General features: G+C 41.4%; 1 protein-coding gene and 2 long non-coding RNA genes across 4 annotated transcripts; 1 reads left to right on the top strand and 2 right to left on the bottom strand.

The window, feature by feature from the left end:
* Positions 1-2941: 2941 nt before the first annotated feature.
* Positions 2942-19340, bottom strand: LOC122550715. Of its 2 annotated transcripts, none has more exons than XR_006311922.1 (3): positions 19129-19340; positions 15150-16396; positions 2942-3235 (listed from the first exon to the last, which is right to left on the bottom strand). It is a non-coding gene; the product is annotated as an uncharacterized LOC122550715 (long non-coding RNA). The 2 variants fall into 2 exon arrangements; XR_006311923.1 differs by having other exon boundaries at positions 2942-3431; positions 16213-16396.
* Positions 16390-24627, top strand: LOC122550716. The gene is made up of 3 exons (XR_006311924.1): positions 16390-16736; positions 18503-18690; positions 20303-24627. It is a non-coding gene; the product is annotated as an uncharacterized LOC122550716 (long non-coding RNA).
* A 4-nt stretch (positions 24628-24631) lies between these two features.
* On the bottom strand, positions 24632-24985 carry LOC122551058 (uncharacterized protein C11orf87 homolog). The gene has a single exon (XM_043692700.1). It carries the CDS (start codon positions 24983-24985, stop codon positions 24632-24634), a length of 354 nt encoding a protein of 117 aa, XP_043548635.1.
* Between the last annotated feature and the right edge of the window lie 21 nt (positions 24986-25006).

The following is a 25006-nucleotide window of genomic DNA, read 5'->3' as shown; positions in this document are numbered from 1 at the left end:
AGCTCAACAAATGACAAAATCTGGCACATTGTCAAACAGTATTTATTACTCTGTGTTGTATAGCAGCTTGGTTAGACTGCACTTTATCTCAAGAAAGGTATTATTGCTATGGAGAGAGTGCAATGAAGGTTCCCCCGACTTGTTCCTGGGATGCCAGGACTGTTTTAGAAGAGACACTGGCCAAACTGAGCCTTTGTTCTCTAGAGTTTCAAAGAATAAGGCATGATCTCATTGAAACTTACAAAATACTTAAAGGGATGGACAGAGTAGATACGGATAAGATGTTTCCCCCAGGCTAGGAAGTCTAGAACTAGGAGGTACAATTTAAAAACAAGAAGGGTGTCATTTAGGTCTAAGAGGAGGAGAAGCTATTTTATCCAGAGGATTATCAACCTTTGGAATTCTATACCACAGAGTGTTGCAGATGTCTAGTTGTTAAGTATGGTTAAGATAAAGATTTTTGCTTACCAGTGGCATACAAGGTAATGGGGATGGAATGGGTAAAAAGACATTGATGTGTTCAATCAGCCATGATCACACTGAATCGCTTACTCTTATTCCTATGCTTCTAATGGATTCGCAATCTGCAATCCGGTGAATCTCCAACAAAGAGAGTCAATGAATCAATTGTAACAGAAGTGCCTTTGATGGTCCTAGACTACGCTGATGAACACATGCAGGCAGGAACATTAATCAATAAAAGAGCTCACTCACTCTGGCACTAACACTGAGCTGTGTTGATGAGCATGTGTGTTGCATGCAGTCAAGCAGAAAAATCACCAAAGGGACAAATTTTGATGATTTGGAAATGGCTGTAAAGAAGAGAAGAACTGAAGAACAGAATCAAGAATTACGAGATGAATGAACTAATTTATTTGCATTTACAACAATTTTAGTTAACGTCTTCACATATTACATTTGCGATAAGCAATTCAACCAATAACAAGACATAAAATCTTAATAAGCATATCGCTAAAAAGCTATCACCAATCAGCAGACACATTTAACTCCAGTGTGAATGATTGTTATCAAGTATGACTTTAATAAAGGTGCAAATTGAGTAGCCAATTAAACAATGAAAGCTTGAAAATGGAGATGATATCAGAGTCCAGAAATCAAAGAACTCTCCAAACAAGTCTAGCAATAGAAATTGCTAGTTTTTTTTTAAATTAAATGGCTTATATCATTTTTTAAAATTTCTTTTATATTGTATTTTTCATTAACTATTTTAGCATTGTATTTATATCCAATCAATGACTTCTGGTTGAAATCTTTAAAAAGTTGTTGATAATCAAACGTCCCCTTTCATTGATATTAATACAAGTGTCAGTAAAGCTATGTTGCATAGAAGTTGATAAATGTACTATTGTTTATAATTCGAATAACAGCAATATAGCTCTTCAGAAATTGTTTTCGACAACATTTTTTGAAACAACTTTTCTTGTCTTTAAGATTACACAACCCTGAAATACACTTGAGAAGCATTGAATTTCTTGTGGCAATGTTCGAACAGCATTTCCTCCGCCAAGGGAGCTCAGATGTGGGTGTGATGGGTATTCGCACCTTCAAGCGGATTGAACAGATGGGTCTTTTGAGATGAGTGCTATCTTCTGAGGGCCTGGCTAATGGCCCCCAGTCAGCAGCCCTGCCAATATCATTGAGGAAAGTTACAACTGCGGACAAGGCCACATTTAACTAACTACTGGCTTGCTGAGATTCAGGTGCCATGAAAAATCCTGGGGTGTCCTTCAGTATGCACCTTCAATATGCACAAACAAGGATCTCCAGAATGGTAGTGGCCTGCTGTACCATGCACAACATAGCACTGTAAAGAGGAATGGAGTAGTGCAAAGGAAGCTTCATTACCTTCTAGTGAAGAGGTAGACCTAGATGAAAAAGCAAACAAGGAACTCAATGTAGCCAGGCAGGAGCAGCTGCTCAACTGGCTGCCAGAGAAACTCACACTGACCTTGGAGAGGAATGGTTCAAATAACAAACATGGAATCATAGAATTAGGAGCACAATTAGGCCATTTGGCCCTTCAAACCTGCTCCATTGTTCAATAGGATTGCCACTGATCTGCTGGCAATCTCATCTCCATTTTTCTGCCTGTATCCTCATTATCCTTGATTCCCTAGTCTACTACAAACATTATTTAACTCAGCCTTGTATATTTTTAAAGTATCCACTACCTTTTGGGAAGTAAATTCCACGCTCTAACAATGCTTTGAGAAAGAAAACTCTCCTCTGTCTTAAAAAGGCAACCTCCTATTTTTAAATGACATCCCCTAGTTTTAGTCTCTCCCACAAACGAAAACATTTTCAGGTATTCATCCTATTGATGCCCCTCAGGATCTTATCTGTTTCAGTAAGATCATCTCTCAGTTTTCTAAACTCCAATGGATAAAGGCCTTAACCTTTCAACCTTCCTATACATGATAGATCCTTCATCTCAGGGATAAGCAAGTGATCCTTCTCTGTCCTTCTTTTCAAGCAAATGTGTCATTATTTTCAAAAAAGGAGACCAGAATTGGGCATGATATTTCCAGATGTGGACTCACCAATTTTCATTGCAGGCACAGGAAAACTTCCTTCTATACTCCATTCCCCTGTATTCCAACTGCTTTCCTAATCATGTGCTGTACCTGCATACTAACTTTATGTGATTCATGTACCAGGATACCTACATTCCTTTTACCACCGAGTTCTGCAATTTAAATAGTACACTGCCAAAATCTGGGGTGGCACGGTGGCACAGTGGTTAGCACTGCTGCCTCACAACGCCAGAGACCTGGGTTCAATTTCCACCTCAGGTGACTGACTGTGTGGAGTTTGCACATTCTCCTCGTGTCTGTGTGGGTTTCCTCCCACAGTCCAAAGATGTGCAGGTTAGGTGAATTGGCCATGCTAAATTGCCCGTAGGGGGGTGGGTGGTGGGTTGGTGTGGACTTGTTGGGCCAAAGGCCTGTTTCCACACTGTAGGTAATCTAATCTAATTTAAAAAATGGAAAATGTTCACGTTTGTCCACATTATATGCCATTAGCCAATTTACATCACAACATTTAATGTCTTGGTGAGATCAATTCAACATGAGTGACACCAAGTGGCAGTGCTGCATCTAATGGTATCACCAGGTCCCTCTAATGGCTTCCTTTTCTATCATGGCCAAGTTGGCCATAGCTGCAGATCCACCTCCGGTTCCTGCTTCTTCCCCAAGTTATGGGTTCACGTGTCCTGTGGTGAGAAAAGGCAGAGAGCAATGGGTGTTAGAAGTGGATTGAGAATGGAGGAGTGAATGATAACATTTGAGGAGAGTTTGAGAAATTGTATGAGCACGGGTTTACCTGTGGCTGTTGAGGTGGAAATTTGAGGAGGAGATTGGAGAGGGTGGCATATGTGTGACAACAAGGTGGTGTTGATCAGAGGAGTGCTGAATGGGAGCAGAGGAGGGGGATGAGAGCATGATCATGGCCAGCTGAGGGCTGTAGGTCTCTCACCCTCCTGAACCTCATAATGTCACTAAACAATGGGTCCCAGTCCTGAGCACTTTACTCAGGCAGTTAATTTTCTCTGCTATGTACAGCCACACCTACCCAGTGGGACTGGCTGGCTGCTTTCTCCCTCTATCAGGGAAGAGGGATTGTATTATTTGACTTCACCATGTTCACAATGTTCACCAGAGGTGAATCTGAGAACTGTGGAGGAGGCAGCTTTCTGGACTTGCCTCCATTCTGCACCAGTTTCCTGCTTCCCACATATCTTGAATGCTTCACCCAGTGTTGCCCTTGTGAGCCCCATTGAGGTCTTTTAAATCGAAATCCTTCATTTCCTGTTTGGAAAGATCATCTTGCTCACCTTTCCTGATGGTTGCCTGATAAGACTGTGGTTCAGTGAAAAGCCTCAACAAAGCCACTATCTAATCAGATGGGATCCTGACCAGGTTTTGTATTAGTGTCCCAGTTTCCTCCTGAATTGGCTATCCGTGTATCCAGCTAATATTTTTAATAACAAAATAGTATCATTCATTAATAATTATTACTGAAAGAAGCCCTTTCGTGCACTTTGATGTAGAGAGATGATTTACATGCATCTGAACCTGACTGCTTTGCTGATTGGAGTATTACTCCTGGGAAAGCCAGGTTATAGTGGTTAAACAACAGGATCCAAACTTCTCTTCAGAGATTGAGTTTAGGCTGAACACCTATCAGCATAAAAATGCCTTCCTTCACAAAGGCAAGGTGGTTTAGTGGTTAACGCCACTGCCTCACAGTGCCAGGGGACATTGCCTATGTGGAGTTTGCATATTCTGCGTGGATTTCCTTTGGGTGCTCCAGTTTCCTCCCACAGTCCAAGGATGTGCAGGCTAGGTAGTTGGGCCATGCTAAATTGTCCATTGTGTCCAGGGAGGTGCAGGCCAGGTGGGTTAACCATTGGAAATGCAGGGTGATTGAATAAAGGGGTGAGTCTGGGTGGGATGCTTTTTTCAGAGAGTTGGGCTGAATAGCCTGTTTCCACACTGTAGCAATTCCATGAATCAACCCACTGTCAAAATCAGGGAGTTACAAATTTGAAAATGTAAACATTATCCAGAAAACACAGTCATTAGTTGAATGATACTACAAATATCTTGCTTTAAATCAACAGCCATGGAAGAAATGCAACTAGGCAATAAGCAAGATTAATATACTCAGCAAAGGTTCTATGTGACTATGTTCATGTCAATGTGTTAACCCCTCCCACAGATCCAACCCAACTCTAGCAATTTAGTTGGCACTACTGTGCAGTAAATGCCATGGTCAAGATCCCTTTTCTATGTGCTTGGCAAAGGCCCTGTTCCTGAGTCCAGATTCAAAGATAATTGAGAACAGTCAGGCTGGCTTCATCCCAGACCTTATCCAAGAAACTTGTAGGGATCACAGAGAAAACAAAATAGAAGCCTGTGGCTGGAACAAGACATAAAGAAAGTGCAATCAGTGCATTGAGGAATCTCTGGAACCTTTTGTTTTATTTTGCTGCAAGAACACATGGGCAGCCAAAAGCAGGTACCCCTCAAACCGCCACCCCTCAAACCGCCACCCCTCAAATGAGAGGATCCAAAATGGTTGGCAGCAAGGCTTAAAGAAGGGCCTTTACTCCTCAGCTACTTCCTTGTTCACTTGGAGCTAGAAGCATTTTGGCTGGTATTTTCAACATCAGGGTTCTAGAGATCAGCTTGTATATAAAAAAACTTTCCTCCATTTCAACTAGTTCTGAACAGGCTTCCCTTCAACTGATCTGGATAAAACTAGAACCTTTCCACTCCATTCACCCTTCAAAAAAAGCTTCAGTAGTATCTACAGCAAAACAAATTTATATGAAGGAGAAAGTGAGGACTGCAGATGGTGGAGATCAGAGCTGAAAATGTGTTGCTGGAAAAGCGCAGCAGGTCAGGCAGCATCCAAGGAACAGGAGAATCATTTCGGGCATGAGCCCTCCTTCAGGATTCCTGAAGAAGGGCTCATGCCCGAAACGTCGATTCTCCTGCTCGTTGGATGCTGCCTGACCTGCTGCGCTTTTCCAGCAACACGTTTTCAGCTATGAATTTATATGAAGCCTTGTTTAAAATAAAAGATCCCAATGTCCATAGGAACTTTCAATTTCCCCTTTTAAAGAAACCAATCCAAAACGTAAAATAAATTCCTTTTTCCACAAGCCTTCAAAACACAAGTCCTGTCGGCATTATTAAATATGAAGTGTCTTCTTGGCATCTGTGATTTTTTTAGTTACAACAAGCAAATATCTTTTTATAGGTTAGGTACAAATCAGAAAAAAAGAACCCCATGCTTCTTTTTGAGACAAAAGTGACGTACTGCAACTCTGGAACAACAGGTTCGTTTCCATGAATGTAGCTGTGATTGATTTCTGGTTCGAAATTGCTGAGTTGAAGAAACAACTGTATGCTCAGTCAGGAAGTTAAAAATACATTGTGCGAATCTTAGTGCGATGTTTCATCTCTTTCATTTATTTGATTGGCAGATCTTGGCATCTTTGCTGTCAATGTCAAAGCCCATGAGGAATAGCATTGCAATAGTAGCACTGTTGATGGTGATTATGCTGAAGTTGAACGTATCCTTAATAAATAATTATTCTATGGATTACTATTTGTTGGATTATGAAATGCAATTATTCTTTCACATTAAACATGACAATCAATGTGTTACCTCTAAATTTACTCAGGACACAATAGGACTAAGCAATCATGATACCAGGTATGGCTACTGCTGCGTTTCTTTATTCATTGTAAGATTTTCAAAAATTCCTAGAACATAGATTGGAATGGCAGAGACCTTAAAAACTGGTGTCACATGTACAGTTAACCTCATTTCAGCATTTCCCCATAAAATGCGCAGTGTTTGAATTTTATCATTCCAATATAGTCATGCGGACAGTTTATGTATTCAGCAACAAGAAACGACTCCTAATATTGATCACTGATGAGATTAGTCTTCTCATTATCATGTTAATCATGTTTAACTCAGAACCTGTGCGATGAATGGAAAGGAACTTAAGTACTGTAAGAGTTACCAAATAGAGTCATAGAGATGTACAGCATGGAAACAGACCCTTCGGTCCAACCCATCCATGCCGACCACATATCCCAATCCAATCTAGTCCCACCTGCCAGCACCCAGCCCATATCCCGCCAAACCCTTCCTATTCATATACATATCCAAATCCCTCTTAAATGTTGCAATTGTAACAGCCTCCACCACTTCCTCTGGCAGCTCATTCCATACATGTACCATCCTCTGTGTGAAAAAATTGCCCTGTAGGTCTCTTTTATATCTTTCCCCTCTCACTCTAAACCTATGCCCTCTAGTTCTGGACTCCCCGACCCCAGGGAAAAAACTTTGCCTATTTACCCTATCCATGCCCCTCATAATTTTGTAAACCTCTATAAAGTCACCTCTCAGCCTCCGAAGTTCCAGGGAAAACAGCTCCAGCCTGTTCAGCCTGTCCCTATAGCGCAAATCCTCCAACCTTGGCAACATCCTTGTAAATCTTTTCTGAACCCTTTCAAGTTTCACAACATCTTTCTGATGGGAAGGAGACCAGAATTGCACGCAGTATTCCACTGCAACAGTGCTGCCGTGAAATGGAGACAGTGGGTGGAATCTGGTCGATGTGGGCTGTGAGTGGCCGAATGGGGTGAGAGGTTCAACAAGATCCAGCTCAACATTAAGAACATGTCTCTTCATCTTTTATGCTTTTCACAAGCAGTGAGGCACGTTTCTTGCTAGGCTGTGACAAGCTGCCAATTAAGGGGATTATTGCTTGTTCAATGCAATATCGGCAGCACAACTTGCCCCATTAATATTCAGCCACCCATCTTACCAAACCCACCAAACAAGCGAGACATTGGGAAAGCAGAGCCACTGGTTCCAACTGACCTGCACATCGCCTATAACCAAACTGCAGCTCAAAGCACAATCAATGGGCACTAGTTAAGTGCACCCTTCCTCCATGACTTGGTATTCAGGATCCAACAACTACCCCCCACCCCCAACACTTGTTTACTGGCAGTGCAAGTCTCCAAGGTCCATACATGGCAGCTACATTCGGAACCAGAAGCCAATGCTGTGATCAGGATGCCAATGCTATTGGCTGTGTGCAGAACATCAGAGTGGATTAATGTGCCAATGCACTGGCTAACATACTCTAGAAGCGTGGACTTGGATTGCAGGGTGCATCGATAAATAGTATTGAAAGGCTGCAGTGAGGACACTGTGGATACAGGCACCCAGTTGATGAACTGGACCAGGCTACATCTCAGTGTTGTTGCTCTCTCCCATAATGCCTTGCCTTGCTTTGTCCTGCTTTGACCTGCAGTGCCAATTAATGCAGTTACGGTAGACAAGTAGGAAGTTGGAAGAACACAGCAAGCCAGGCAGCATCAGGAGGTGGAGAAGTCAAATTTTTGAGTGTAACCCGGTCCTAAAGAGGGGTTACACTCGAACCATTGACATGTCCACCTCCTGATGCTGCCTGGCTTGCTGTTTTCTTCCAACCTCCTGCTTGTCTACATTGGATTCCAGCATCTGCAGGTTTTTTTTGTCTCTAACCAATTAATGCAGTCACATAACCAAGCAGCTTTCCTTGCTGGTCAGTAATCCTCAGTCATGGTGGCACACATCTTGCTGTATGGCAGTGTACTATGTTAATCTCACACCTTAACCATGTGCCAGTAGTTTACACAGGAAACACAATGTATGTAACACACACACTGCAAGCAAGCAACTGTATCTCAAAGCCCTCACTGAAGGCCATGGAGACACCGGTCAATTAGAGGGTCCCAACGGTAAGTCAAGGGCAACCTCCCATATAACCAAAGATTAGGACCCACATACAGATATCCAGTTGGAGTGGTACATGCTGCTACAACCTAGTTAGTGGGTATCCATCAATCCTTTTGCTCCATAGTGACCAGTCCATGGTTGGGGCCTGACGCAGTCAGCAACATGTCTAGTTCCCAGTCAGGGATCTGGGCATGTCCTGTACATGGGGTGTCCAGTCAGGTCTGAACATGGTCAATCCATCAGGTCCATCCACAGAAAGTGAGGGAATGAGGAGGGGGAGGTGTTGGGCAGCAAAAGGCATTGCCATATAACTAAACTTTGGCGGGTCACTCTTTGGGGCTTTCACGTACTGGAGAAGTGCAGAGTCCAATTGTGAATGATAGAGCAACAGGATCTGCAAATGGATGGGGGGATGAATATGGTGAAGTGTGGCTGAGAATAGGGGTAAGAGAAGTCATCCACAGTAAGGAGCATCCTCGCATCAGCGTAAGGGGGCAGTGTGTGACCACACACATGTGCCAGGGGATGAGGGGGAAAAAATGGGCAGGTGTAGGTGCATGTAGGTGAAGTTCAGGAAGTGTGAAGCCTCTGAAGTTTATGGAATGGGCTACCAGGAAGGGGATTTGATATCACTGGCACATTCAGGCTGAGGGTAAAACCCACTAGCTTAGGAAAGCTCAAAGTTGCCTCCCATCATGATGCCAATGAAGACCCAGAGTGGGCAACATAAGTGGCTCAACTTGTGAGGGGGGGGACTGCATCAACTACCGATCATAGGGTTTCTGAAAGGATGAGGCTGGGGAGTTAATAATAGAGAACCAGGAAAGGGCAGAAGTGTGCATCAGTTTTCACAGTTAATGACTCTAATAGCATTCCAAATTTACTGAATAGCCAAGGAACAAAAGGACAGGAAATATATATAATAACTATCACCAGAGAAAAATAGCTAGGGAAACAACAGGACCAAATATCGATAAGCCCCCTGTGCCTGATGGGATGCATCCTAGCATATTAAGGGAGGTTGTGGTTGCCTGAGTAGTAATTTTTCAGGTATTTGAAAAAGTTGCAGAGGATTGGAAAACTACCCATGTAACATGTTTGTTTAAAAAGAGAACATTTTTAAAAAATAGGTAACTATAAGCTAGTTAGTCTAATATCTGTTATTTGGAAAATGTTAGAGCTTGTTATAAAGGATGTAATTGCAGAGCATTTAGGAATATATAATAGGATCAAATAGAGTTAGCATGGCTTCATGAAAGGGAAATCATGCCTGAAGAATTTGCTAGAATTATTTGGATTTTCAGAAGGCGTATGTTACAGTGTCATCTATTATGCGACTTAATAAGTTAAGAGGTAGTATATTTGAATGGTTACTGACTAATAGAAGACAGAGAGTTAGGATATATGGTGCATTTTCAAGCTGGCAACCTAAAATTAGCAGATTGCCACAGGGATCAGTGCTGGGGCCACAATTATTTACAGTGTATATTCAGAACTTGGATGATGAATGTGAAAATGCTTTAGCCAAGTTTGCAGATGGCAAGTGGTCAGAATGACACAAAGACTCTGCAGAGGGAACTGGGTGGATGAAAACTTTGCAGGTGGAAAACATGAAGACGAAATGTGAGATGATGCAGTTTAGCAGCAAGAATAGTATACAGTGACATTTTAATAAAATGAGTGGGCACAAGGAATACTGGTCTTTCAGTGGCTGCCTGCTGAATAGAGAGTTTTTCTGGGAATGGTGCATGGTAAGATGGGCAGAAATCAAATATGAAGTGCACTATAGGAATGGGCTAGGTAATTCTTGCAACACTTCTGATAAAATTGTGTGAGAAAACTCATTAGCCCTTGCAGTGAAAATCTCCCCTGAAAATTCAACACAACCCGGACTTGGCCAAAGAAACACAAGATTTCAGCCCATTAGCTTTCTGACCACCAGATATCACCTTCACCTCTCCTTCAATTTCTAGCACATCACAAAATCGTCTGTGGAATGAATGGCTGAGATTACAAGTTTTATCTGAACACTTTAAATCTTCAAATGTACTATACAAAGGATCTGTACTGATTATTTGTGAATTTTTTAAACTGCTCATCTTTCCTTTTCCACTCTCCTAACATTGAACACTCATGCAGAAGAATAACGCCACATACTAAAAAATTGATTCATTTGAGAGTTTTTACGTCAAAAGGAATGGACCGCACTAAGAACCAATTATTTTCACACCTTTATTAAAATTACACATTTCTTAAATTTCTATGCCACAATACTTAGCCAGACAAACTTTGATATATTCCTCAATTAACATTCTCACGTTTGATTTTGTAATTCCCACAATCCACCAGCAATGTCCTTATAGATCTAATCAGCATAATTTAAAACAGCAAACCTTCAGCCCTCCAAGTTTTGGTATTTAGATGTACAGTGCACACTATGTTAAAATAGGAAATATAAGGCATAGGTATTGCCAGGTTTCAATGAAACTAGTTATGTGAAAGGGATTTGGAGCTGTAAGAACTGCAGATAGGAGTTACTTTCCTGAAACAATGGTTTTTACTAAACTTCATCAGTTGAGACCTATTTTTGATTTCCTGTTGGGCTGTGAATCTTTTGGGTTATATTGATCAAGAAAGAGAGCATCTCTGAAACTAATTTTGCATTTCTTTTTGTATATCTTTGGAGAAGGTGAAGAAATATGAGATGGAGAGAAAGAGATAAAGAGACGTTTTAAAGATACAAGCTATTACTCTCGCTTTAAAGAATATAGAAGAATTTAAGTGCTTATAATCACATTAGTAGGAGATGTGTATTTGAAAAGTGTGCTTTACCAAACTCAGCATCCAAGGAGCAGGAGAGTTGACATTTTGGGCATATGCTCTTCATGAGAAATGTGGGGCTTCTCGGATGCTCCTCGGATGCTGCCTGACCTGCTGTGCTTTTCCAGCGCCACACTTTTTGACTCTGATCTCCAGCATCTGCAGTCCTCACTATCTCACAAAACTTTTAGAGCACAGGCAATTTCTTGCCCATCCCTCACTATCTTTAAAAAGGTAAAAAGGTGAGTCTCTTTCTTGAACCACTGTTTGTGTATTAAAATGTTACTAGGCAAATAAACAAGACCCCAAGCTGAGGACATGGGTTCAAAAGCCACTATGACAGGTGCTGAAATTGGAAGTTAATCAAAATCTGGAATCAAAAGCTAGGGAAGGAAATCTGGTATCCTAACTGGTCTGGCCTACATTCAATTCAATTTAGGTTTCCTGTTAACTGCCCTTTGGATAATAAATGCTGGCAGAACTCACATCTCATAAATGAATTTAAAAATTCCAATGTATGAGCCTGGTATCAATGAAGGAAGATCACTGTATGTTCACATCAGGGTTGTATGTGGGATTTGGAACAAACGATAATCTTCCTATGCATCTGCTGCCCTTCTCAGTGTTGGAGTTTAGGATTCTGAAGAGTTCTATCAAGGATTTTTAAGATACTAGAGCTAATACCATACATTATACACACTTCTTTTGGTCTATCGTGTTGATGGATGCTTAAGCTAATGGATAGGGTACCAATCAATTGGTTTTTCCTGGATGATGTTGTATTCTTCATTGTTCCTGTAACTGCAGATCATGCCTGATCTCCAACTGGTTGGCTAGGAACCAGACCAACATATTCCAATGCAAGGATTTCCTGAGCTAATATGGAGGGAGAAACATTTGGAGGGAAAATTGAGCTGATTTTTCAATGTCACATTGGCCAAGCTCAAAACAATTCAGGTGATTAGAACTCATTCCGGCTCTCTCAATAAACTGCATCTAATTTTCCTGAAAATCCTAATGAGAAAGATAATAATGATAATCAAAAGAACCTTACCCCCACCCCATTTCTTCCTTCCCTGTCAACACACCATCCTGAAGCTCATTCACTGCAATGTATTTTCTTGATGTTGAGACTTTCTTTGGTTCCAACCTGCAGCCTCCCTCTCATCAAATACCAAATGTGGCCCAGCAGGTAGTTACTATTGACATATAGCTGTTTCCTGGGAGTTAAAATTATTCGGGCCTCATGTTATTAAACCTTGGATATGTTGTATTGTGCTCCCAGCCCCACCACCAACTTGCCTTCCCTAATTTTGTTCCCAGTCAAAATTCCTCTTCACTGTTCCCTTAGTTGCAGATCTGATAACAGTCTGATACCTTAACAGACTGCCTATAGCTTTAGTATTAGAGTTAACTGTGAGATAAGCTACCAATCACATATTCATATCTAAAACTGCCTTTCTGTAACATCCCACCCACTTTACTCATGCCTCAGCTCATCTGCTGCTGGTATGTCTGATTTGTGCCTTTGTTACCTCGAGACTTGACAATTCCAATTGTAGTGTTCTCCCACATTCTGTCCTCCATAAGCTTGAGGTCATCCTCTGCCTGTCTCCTTACTTGCAATAAATTTTGTTCAACTATTACCTATATGCAAACTGAATTACCTTGCTTCCGGGTCAAGAAACTGTTTGATTTTAAAATTCTCATCCTTGTTTCAAAATTTCTCCATGGCTTCACCCCTCCACATTTCTGTCATCTCCTGTAGCTTCATAATCATCTGAGATATCTGCACTCATCCAATTCGGACACTTTGAAAATTCGCTGATTTTAATTGTTGCACCATCAGAAGTCATGCCTTCAACTACCTCAGTCATAACTTCTAGAATTCCTTCCCGATAATCTTCTCTGACTTTCTACCTCTCGCTCTTCATTTATCAGATTCCTGAAAACATTTAGTTTTCACCAAGCTTTGGTTAAAGTCCCCAACATTGCCTTAAGTGTCTCAGTATCTAATTTTGTTTTGTAGTGCTTTTGTGAAATGCTTTGGGAGGTCTTATTATATTAAAGTTACTACATAAATGTAACTTGTTGTTATGGTCTGCTGTAGTGCCATGGGATACTGAGCTTTATTGCATCTGAACAAATCTTTCTGTGATAAAACATACAAATTACTTACTATAAAGTCTACCAGTTAAGGGGATTGAAAACTAATTGATTGCATTAGAAACAGTGGGTAACAGCTGAAGCAAACCCTTAAACTGTTCGGCACAGCATTTTCAATGCTATCTAAGTAGAGATGTTGTTTAGTAAGGTAACAGTTATTTATTTCACAATACAGTTATATCAACACCTATAACAACAATAGTAAACATGCTTCAGAATATGTCATATGTAAGATGTTAATGATATCCTTTGCATTAATCAAAAATAAGCAAACAATATCCAGGCTTGGGCTGACAAGCTGCAAATAACATTTGCACCACACAAATGCTAGGAAATGATCATCTTCAATAAGAGACAATCTAACCACCAACCCTTTACATTCAATGGTGTTACCATTACTGAATCCTACACTAGCAACATTCTGGGTGTTACCATTGACCAGAAACTTAAATAGATTTGCCACATAAACACAATGGTCATAAGAGGGTGGGCGGCACGGTGGCACAGTGGTTAGCACTGCTGCCTCACAGCGCCAGAGACCCGGGGTCAATTCCCGCCTCAGGCGACTGACTGTGTGGAGTTTGCACGTTCTCCCCGTGTCTGCGTGGGTTTCCTCCGGGTGCTCCGGTTTCCTCCCACAGTCCAAAGATGTGCAGGTCAGGTGAATTGGCCATGCTAAATTGCCCGTAGTGTTAGGTAAGGGGTAAATGTAGGGGTATGGGTGGGTTGCGCTTCGGCGGGGCGGTGTGGACTTGTTGGGCCGAAGGGCCTGTTTCCACACTGTATGTAATCTAATCTAATCTAATCTAATCTAAGAGCAGGTCAGAAGCTAATTTTGCTGTGGTGAGTAACACATCTCCTGACTTCCTAAAACCTGCCCACCATCTGCAAGCCACAAGTCAGGTCTGTGATGGAATACTCTTGACTTGTCTGGATGGGACAGCTCCAACAATATTCAAGAAACCTGACACCAAACAGGACAAAGCAGCTCACTTGATTAACAAAAGCACCAGTCTCTCCACCACTGAGGCTGGGTAGCAGCAGTGTGTGCTATCGACAAGATATATTGCAGAAATCCACCAGAGCTCCTCAGACAGCACCTTCCAAACCCACAACCACTTCCATCTAGAAGACAAGAGCAGCAGATACATGGGAGCACCACCAACTGCAAGTTCCCCTCCAAAAACATTCACCAATCTGACTTGGAAATATATCACTGTTCCTTCACTGTCACAGTCCTAAAAGTCCTAAATTCTCTCCCTAAAGGCATTGTGAGTCAACCTAGAGTATGTGGACTGCAGCAGTTCAAGAAGGCAGCTCGCCACCACTTTCTCAAGGGAAAATAGTTCAGGCAATAAATACTGAGCAGCCAGAAAGGCACACATCCCATGAGTGAACATAAAAAAATTTCTTAATACTAAATTTAAAATTTAATAAATCAATAGCTTCAGAATTATAATCAATAAACAGCTTTCTCTCCTTTGTGGAATTGGCAATCAAATTTGTGAATTTACAAGTAGTATCCATACAATTATGAATTCAAACAGAAAAATATCTTTTTGCTGGGATTGTGAGGGGACATGGTGGTGAAATTGTAAGAGAAAGAGAACCACAATGATATGCACACAACAGCCAAGGCAGATTTTCAGGCAATTTGGGAGGTGATTGGATATCTTGGTTACTCAATTATGTATTATACCAGATATTTGCCAATATATTGATCATACCTCATAAATGCAAATATGAGAAACATTCTTTTTTTAATATGAGAGAATAATTTAATGCGATCATTCTAAAATTTATGAATAACCACTTGCAATAGCTACCTTTAAATTTGTTTTCAGAGAACTTCGTATCTTTATTTTGGTGAGGATTTGGGCTGCACCCTCTGGTCAGAACTTTACATCCATGCACTTTAGGTGTTGAGTGGTGGTGAGCACAGAAGCGGTGCTGTGCAGCAGTGCTGAGCAATACTATAATAGGTGCCATCACTTTTACCTGTTCTGCAGATATGATAGGTCCCTGCATGTTCTGCACTGGTTCGGCAGCATTCTGGCCTCTGCATCAGAAAGCTGTGGATACAAGACTTAAACACATACGCTGACAATTCCATTTAATACAGCCAGAAATGCCATCTAAATATTACATTCATGTCCTGAGATCAGCCCATTCAGGTGGATCTTAAAAAGCTGGGCACCATTTGAAGAAGTCAAAACAGGATTCCCCAGTTGTCCTGGTCAATGGCTAACCTCACCAACAAAAATACAAGTGAAGAAGTTAAGTGAGACAATTGATTGTGATTAATGTTTAAATGCACACTATTAGCTTAGAATAGATAAATGTAGCTGTTAACCTTTTCCAAAATGTATAAAGACTGTAGCCAATAGTATAGGAAAAATGGGATATGTTTCCATTCCTGTGGGAATCTAGCTGAGATTGTAAGTCGTAAAAATTATCCATTGCTGCACAGGCCATGAAGACTAGGAAAAACTGAAGGTTCAGTTGCTATAGAAACCAGCAGACCCAAGGTATGGTGTTGGGGGGTGGGGGGCTACATTAAGTTGAGAAATATAAACAGTGTTGAAACCTTTGTGTTTTGGGAGGAGCTATCCTGGATAACTTGGTGAAGCTTGTCCTCAGCATATGCTTGAATAAATCTCTGCTTACTGAACCTAAGACTCAAATTGACAGTTTAAAACAACCACAACAAGGTCATTTATCTTGTGATGTGTGTGGGGCATTGTTGTGTGTAAACTGGCTGGCATGTTTATCTTCTGTGCCTCCAACGTATAGACAGACTGTGATTTGTGTGCGAACAATTCAAGAAAACGAAATGTGCTACATAAATGCAACTCTATTTTAGAATTGGAGATGTGTGTAATGAAGTACCTTGAGGCTGCTCACGGTTTGAAGTTGGAGTTTTTACGTGGTGAATTCACATAACCCACGTTCCGCCATTCCCAATTCATCAGGGTTGAAAGTAGATCACAGATTTGGAAAATCATGCTTCACTATTTAAAAGACAGGTTCAACATTCGTCCATTTGGGTTTTCAGCCAAGTGAAACATACATGCTTGGGAGAAGTAACAGGAGATAAATGACAGTCAAAATAAAAGCGTACGGTTGTTTATTTTGTCTATTAGAAGTTTAGTGTTTCTATTTGCCCTTAAGCTTGAAGCCATGTTAATAAATCTCACGTGGGCTCAATCTGACCTCTTTGCAGGCATAATTTAGCGTTTTCAACATTCCCTCGAGGCGGATATATATTAAAACTCGCCAGATTTATTTCACAGTGAGTCATGAATGCAGCATATTTAGCTTCACCGCTCGATATAAACAAAATATAACTGATCACTTTAACTTCAGCAGGAGATTGCTATTAATTGGCAAGTACGCACTTTCTTGAGAAGATGGTAAGTATGTTATTATCATAAAGTTTCCCAATACAGCAAATCTGCAGTCGTTAACGAGGAAAAGTGGTTATCAAAGCATGATAAACTTTTACATAAGATTTATAAATTTCCTTAAAAATCAATTTACTGTAGAACAATTTCATCAATTAAACTGAGCTAAGTAAACAAATATTCCCTTGTTCATCGAACAAATTCATTTTCCACAATTTCGGTATGTTTTTTTTATCAGGGCTCTGAAAATTCCCAGGTCTCGATTCTGGTCATTGCGCTATCTCACTCTCTCTCATTCTACTGCAACCTCGTTGTGTAGACCTAACGGGTAGGGTCAGGAGTGCAGCTAACTTACAGTTTGCTAGTTCCATGTCTCTTTAAGATGTGGAGGGCCCCCAGATCCATGAACACCAACTTGACGCCAATGTCTGTCTGGACCGAGCATCTGGAAAATCCCTGTGCCCGCTGTTTCCAGATGGATTTGGCCAGATTCCGATCAGAGTTAAAACAAGAGATTTGGAGCCCAAGAGACCATTCAGAACAATTCTTGGTAGAAATTTTCCAACGGCTGTCTATGTGGGTGGCTTTGCTCTACATGCCAAGGTCTCGCCGACGTTAACATTGGCATGTTCGCCATTATTTCTCGTGCAGGATATCACCAGGTTAAGAAGGTTGGGCCAAATGTCTAATGCCAAACCTGAAATCTACATAGTCTTTCAAGTTTAGGGATGGAAGAATTTGTTGCAGATGGCTGTTTTTAAAAGAAAAATACGTTTTGGGAATGAGTACCTGAATTTCCTGCTCCGGGAGTTACATGGTGCAAGATTTAGAGCGCAGAAGGACGTCAGTTTGGCCTCACCCGTCTGACTCAGCTCTGTAACAAAATAATCCCCAGCCAACTCCATTGTCCCATTGCCTAACTATCGACATCCATATGCCTTGGTTTCAACTTGTTTCTAAATTGTCCCTGAAAATTCAATGATCTCTGTCGCAAGTATTCCTGTTCTCTTAATAAATAACATTTCTCTCATTAATTTAGTAATAAGTTTAAGTTAGCGATCCCTTATCTTCCCATACTAATTCTTAAAACTCTCCATTTTAAAATAAATCGATGAAATCCCTCTAAATCTTCTTTGCTCTGGGGTCGAGAAGCTTCCAGTAGATTAAATCCTATCTGCTAACTGTAGTTTCTCTTCCTTGACATCATCGTGCTCATGCTGAATGGCTTTGCTGCAAAATCAAAATACTGCAGATGCTGAAAATTTAAAATCAGACCATGTTGGAAATACTCAGCCTGACAAGGTTGGTGTGAGAGAGAAACAGTAAATGCTTCAGACCTATACTAGCAGTAGTTGGGTTAGATATACAGGGCACAATCTAAAATGTGCAAATGGTACAAAGCTTGGAAGATTTGTAAAGTGGATACACATAGACTTCTACCGGGCATCAACAGGCTGATAGAATGGACAGACAAAGCACGGATGAAGTTTGATACAGTGTGTAGTGATTGTTTTTAGGATGAACAATGACATTCATTATAAGCTTAAGGATTCTAAAGTCGGTGCTGGAGTAGAGGGGATGTGTACACAGGACAGGTTGAGAAGGGCACACTGGGGCTTTGTAATTACAGGCTTGAAGGACAAAACAAGGAAACCCTTCATAAAACCCGAATTCAGCCTGATCTGAAGTTGTGTCTAATTGTGGACGCCACACTTTAGGGGGAATGTGAAAACATTCGAGAAGGGTGCATTAACGATTCAATGTAATGGTTTCAGGGCTGATGGATTTTCTATACCCGGACAAAGAAGCTGGGGCAATCGCCTTAGAGGAGAGAGGATGGAGGTGTTCAAAATCAGAAGTACTCTGCAGAGAGCACATAGGCAGAAACTGTAACCAATGGCGAAAGAGCCGAGAGTTAAAGAATCCTAGTGAATGGACAAAAAGACCAAAAACTGCAAGAGAGGTAAGCAGTTTTCCACCGCGAGAGGTTTGGGTGTATGGCGGAGGCGAAACGCGGCTTTCAAAAGGAATTGGGTAATGATCAGAAAAGGGAGGGTAGGGTTACTGGAAAGACTTGAGAAATGGAATTGTTTGTTCTTGTAGGGAGCCAACCGGTACGATGGGCCGAACAGCCTCCTTCTTCACTGTAACCATTCTCTAACTTAGACCAGGATTTCACATTGGGGTCATTGGTATTTCACAGTTGTTAGTTACTCCTTTTCATGTGTCAGCTTATTTGTCAATAATATTCGATTATCTTCATAATTGAAGGAAATTGTGAAGAAATGAATTTTATTCTATAAACTCAACACAAATAAAAATGTACATAAACATAGACTCACTGATCAATACTCGTAACTACAGTACTCGATTCGAAAGCCTTCTAAGTTATGGCAATTACCTTCTACGTTCTGAATAACTTCCAGGAGTTAGTGCAGAGGGTGGAGACAGACGATTGAGATGGATGGCCCCAGACAAAAAGTAATCCAATGGCGTAGTAACTCCAGAAATGAGTCTGTTTGTAGATGTCGTCCCGCAGAGAGACGAGCTGAAAATGTGTTGCTGGAAAAGCGCAGCAGGTCAGGCAGCATCCAAGGAGCAGAAGAATCGACATTTCGGGCATGAGCCCTTCTTCAGCCCTTGCTTTTCCAGCAACACATTTTCAGCTCTGATCTCCAGCATCTGCAGTCCTCACTTTCCCCGCAGAGAGACGAGGTAACATTGCGAATGGAACGAACCGAAACTAACTGAACAGGACAAGACCCGGCTGTACCTCCGGCCTCTTCAAACTTAGGTATGTTCTGAGCATGGAACCACAGCTCCTGGGTTTAGATAGAAATATCTTGTTTCTTGCTATGTAATTACAGCATCTACCAACACTCATTACTTTCACAGAGTTCCGTGGCCCACACTTAATCGAGCGAATGTCCATGAAGATGTAGATCTGGAACAGGCAGAGATTTGGAGCGGGCTGGCATTGACTGAATTCCAGGGGTGGGCGGGAGTTCTACCGCTCATCCCATAACCCAGGCGGGATATGGTGCATGGCTTCTCTCCCTAGAGCTTTACACAAAGGGAGCCCAGACTGGGTGGGCTGCTGGATAACCAGGGTACCCTGGGGAGCAGCAAGGGCCTGTGGAGTCATTCACTCACTGAGAATTGAAGCTGTGGCCACAGCTAACAGACAACTGGGAGGCCAAGCACAAGGCTGCCTTACACAGACAATGTGTACACAGACGGAGCAAATAGAAAAGAAACACGCAACCAAAGAAATATATATTTTTAAAAAACTTTAAAACGATCTTACCTCACTGAAAAAAATAGAAAATCAAGTTGGAGCCTCTAGTGATTTTGCAGTCAGCGGGGCAAAGCGAGATGAATGATAAATGCGGGCAGAGAGGTTATATACAGAAAACAGAATGTGAACCGGCTGTGAAATCAGGCGTGTAGGTAAAAAGGTGTTTTGTATCTAACTTATTGGTTTGAAGGTAATTCTCTGTTTGATAACAGCGAGAACATTAGGACCAATTATCTGAACTTTTCATTGAAACAGTATGTTTAACCGTTGCTTTTAGGGTTCCGTAACACAACTGAATCCAACCATGTGTCTGTTAAAACTACAATTTCCTGCCACATATTTTGTGAGTATTCCTTTGCCTATACACACAATTGAATCTCTTCTTTATTTTTCATGTTGTCAATGTCTGGCATGTTATATCATGGAGCTGGAGACCGGGAATCCCCGGTTCTGGGGAAGAGTCAGACTGGGCTCTGTTTCTCTCTCTCCACAGACGCGCCCTGACCTGCTGAGTTTCTTCTCCACTTTCTGTGTTTGTTTCAGATTTCCAGCATCTGCAGTATTTTACTTTTATACCAGTGTCGCTTGCTGAGCTGAAATATGGCCTCATTGTTAATGATAGAGTCCCCTTCTTCAAATATCCACTGCAGCCTCATCAAACTGTCGAGTGAGATGATGAGATTAATAATGAGATCCAGACATTGGGGGAGTCGTCTTTAAACGCCTTGAATGACTGTAGCTTGGAGAAGGCAGTTTGGTGAACAGCACTCATGATTTAGTTGGTAGATGGGATGTGTGTAAAGAGGGAGACGGGGGGAGCACAGAGTTTTTGTGAGTGTGGCCTGTCAGTGCTCTGCGTGTCCCTGTAGTCATTGTACAAGCCCAGGCATTCAATTCATCAGACTTATTTTGAGAATAGTTACACCTTTGGTCATTCTTATTCCTAGAAATCATGCACCCAACCTGAACATTAAGCCACAGCTAACTGTTGCCTTGTAGATACTACTATTTATGAGGGACACAGACAACTTCCGTCAGGATTATCTATTTGATGGGATGGGTGATTCGGACCATCTTGTTGTGTGAGCTCTAGTCCACGCAGTGACAGGGTCAAGTCAATGAAAATACCGAATGCCACTTCCTTGTTAACTACAGCACCGCACAAGTCTGGAACCTCTCGGCTGGCATTTGAGTGAAGATGAAGTCTTAACATTATCTGAATATGGGATATCCTACCAGAAACAGTGGCGAAAGTGGAATCCATAAAAGGAAATGGAGAAGCATTTGAAAACGATACACAGGTGAAAGTGACTCGATCTTTTCGCACTAAGGACAGTCTAATAACCGTCTTCCGCTGTATCGTAGCATTCTAGGTGCTGTGAACACTTAACCTGGTCTGAATCATCAAAGAAGAATTGGCATACAGCCCTGTTTAAGATTTTTCTGTGACCGAAAGAAATCACGAGCGACTTTCTGGGCCTGTGAGCTCAGTTAGGAAAACAGCGAGCTGGATGTCAAGCGAACGGTCCCTCAGGGCGAACCAGCTGGAACCGCATCCTTTCCCCTACCAAAAGAAGCTCGAGTCCTGCCACCGTTACTCTCTCCGCTACTCCAAGCGATGCAATTGTTAATGCCCATGGACACCCTATCACAGAACGTTCACTGTAGTTCAGTTCCCCGAGCCGAGAATCTCTGTTTGAAATCGACCAGAGTTTAGTGGTTAATTTTTGAAATGCCCGAATGATGCCCGTTACACTGTGTTACACTGTCCAGTCACTCTCAACCAAAGCTTTCAATGAACACTGTAATACGTACTTTCAATCGCTGACTTCATTTACAAAAATTAAGGATCAGTAATGCAAAACATGTTGAGCGCCATTTCTCTTCCATCCATAATATTTTTGTTGCCCTGTTTCAAAAGACTCCAAACAACTGCACCAAAGATTTTTTTTAAACTGATCTGCTTCTTCCCCCTTTTCATGGAGACTGTTGTAAAACCATAAATTAATCTTTTTTTCGACGAGTACATTTTTGAAGTGTGATAAAATTGAAACACGAGTGAAAGTTAAGGACTTTACATTTCAGATACATGCTATAATTGTACTTCAGCAAAATCAAATAAACTATTTTCATAAATGCCAATTCTAGCGTTACAATTGGTGCCACCTGATTATAAACAAGGTTGTAAATATATGTTGAACTGCTTTAGCATTCTAATGTAGAAACTTATTCGACGAACAGACATCAATAGATATATAAATTGTCCAGAAATGCTGCAAACCATAAGACCCAACGCATTTTGGCGATCGACGTTACAATATTTCTCTAGAGATTTTATCCTTGAGCACTGATTGTAATAATTCAGTCCAGTATTGCAATACTTCAAGTTACTTCAAAGAAATAACCCAATATTCAGGGCTGTTAGTCTGAACTAAATTATAAACATGTACTTTGCAAGTAGGATGTTGATTGGACACATTTGGTATCAGGCTTAATACACGTCCACACTCTCGCTAATCAAATACTAGACTCCAGAAGTAATGGCAAACCAAACCAAAACATTTCAGCCACAGAGAAACTTCTTTGGATGAAAACACGTTGATCCTAATGAATAACTTTATTGGATATATATATATACAATGAGCTTCGATGTTTGTATGATCCAGATGGCGAACTATTAATAAGAAATTTCTCTGGAGCGTTTAATTGTGACAAAAGAAACGATGAGGTTATAAGACTGTGGCAGCTGGAAGTCTGGCGGCAGTAAAACTGGCCAGTATTTGATGTTTTGTTAAGGTTTCCAATCACACAGACAGACAACCGTCTCTAGGGAATGCTCTTTTCAGCACTACAGACGGAGGATAACTGCATTTTAAAATATCAGCATTGAAATACTGCGGGTTTTAGAAATCTGAAATTTAAAATAGAAAATGCTGGGAATAGCTAGCAGGTCAAGCGGCAGCTGTGGAGCGAAAGAACAAGCTTGTTGTTTCAGAGATACATGCTGCCTAATCATTGCCGTCATTTTCTTTCCTTATTGAAAGGAGGCGTCAATTAAATAGGCTTTCACTTGTACATGGATAGAAACTGTTCCTGTCGAAATCTACAGAGTGGTAGTAATGCAAACGTTTAGAAAGACCGCCTCCTTATTGTCGACTATAAACGATTTACTTGAAGTCAGCAGTTTCGATGGAGTGTTATTACATAAATCTCTACATTAGCTTGAGGAATGAAATTACAGTTACTTTAAAATAATCAGAATGCCCTTTCAATCACATCAGATCCAGTCCATTGCTGCACGTTTAGCAAGGGCAGTACACGGGGCACGGTTCCAAAAAGGAACGATAAAATTTAGTTTCACGTGACTCGAAATAGTATTTTTTTTTGAAAACCAGGCCAGTAACTCATAGAAAAGCCAGATGGTCATGAATTGCTAAGGAGACAGGTTTCCTTGTTATTTTCACGTTAATATTTCACGATCTATGAACCGGTTACTGAAGTGAAGACGCCAGATTATACAAATACTTCAACAAAACGTTGCTAAGGCCCGGACATTTTCAAGATTCATCTCCAGCATGAGACCCATACGCTCTCAATAGTGCTGCACTGAGTATCTCAACCGACCTAAAACTTTTACAAAGTTTTTTTAAATATCTAAAGCGCACCTATCGATTAATTAATAAAGCCTTGTCTCCAGTTAGTGTTTGAGTGTGTCTTTTTCCATAGTTTTTATGACAGTATTGGATTTCTATTACCCATCCCGCAAGCACACATCATTGACACGTTTCTTAACTCGAACAAACTCCCGGGATATCTGTTGATAAAATTAATGAGAAATGGAATCCACTTGGATAAAAAAAAACTGAAAATGGTGAATTGTCATACATATAATATATTGAAGTTTGAAACAAAGTTGAAGTTAGTAATGTCAGTTTTGGATCTTACAAATCTGAATAAAACAGCTCAGATCACAACGCTAGCTAGCTAAACCAGCTTCTTCTGTTTTGTGGGGCTGGTTAGTAAGAATACTGGTTTACTGTCCTCAGTCTTCATCAACACTGAATTCAAAACCACATTTACAAACGGACCGAAGGTGGTAATATCTAGGAATCTAAATAACTTAGCTGGAAAGTCTGATGGTCGTCTTTATTTATACAAATATATTATCATTGATGGACAGCGCCTCGGTCCGTTTGCTATTGAGTCCGCAGCTCTCGCTCCCTCTCGGGTGTATCCAGTGCCCAGAATGAGTGTTGCTCCAATTTCCCTCTGTTGGTCTCCTTCGCTCGTTTACACTTTACACATCCATGTGAAACCTCAGACTTTACAGACGGACGATCAAATTACGAAATATACATCTAATTGGAAATCCGGAGTTAACTGACATATATTTTCCGCTATATGTGCGTCGTCTTTATAAACACAAATATTTAATTTCAAGAAATAGGATCTCGGGCTTAATGTGATTTGCCATGCGCCGTGTCTGACCTCGCCTTCCCCTCAACCACCCCCCCCCCCCCCCCCTTTCTCTGTTTTCTTGAAACTATGCAGTGTTCAAGTATTTATCACAATGGTCTGTTGTAATCTGCAGTCAGGCGGTAGTTCATTACAAAAGCACAGATTGGAACACGGGGTTCCTCGCAGTGTCTGTACAGTGAAGGTCCGATTCGGATTCTTCTGGGTCCAGGCGGCTTGAGGAGTCCACTGTGTGTGTGGGGGACAGAGAGACTGCAGCCGCCTGGCAAACTGGGCTGCCCATCACACCCACTCCCTTGGGTGAGGAACCATTCCGCGCCTCGGGGCTGCAGTGATCGCGCTCGTACTCCTCCTGAGCCCTCTGCATCTTCCGCTTCTTCATCTTGCTTTTGTGGAAGTGAAAGGTGATCAGGGAGACGGCAATCACGCCGACGATCAGCGTCACCAACACGATAAGAACCACAGTAGCGGAGAAGGAGTACATTAACTTTCCCACTTCGGTTAC

Source organism: Chiloscyllium plagiosum, chromosome 6 (genome assembly GCF_004010195.1).
Source record: "Chiloscyllium plagiosum isolate BGI_BamShark_2017 chromosome 6, ASM401019v2, whole genome shotgun sequence".
Taxonomy (NCBI): Eukaryota; Metazoa; Chordata; class Chondrichthyes; order Orectolobiformes; family Hemiscylliidae; genus Chiloscyllium; species Chiloscyllium plagiosum.
Note: the sequence above shows the minus strand (reverse complement) of the source record. Positions and strands in the feature narration are given on the sequence as shown.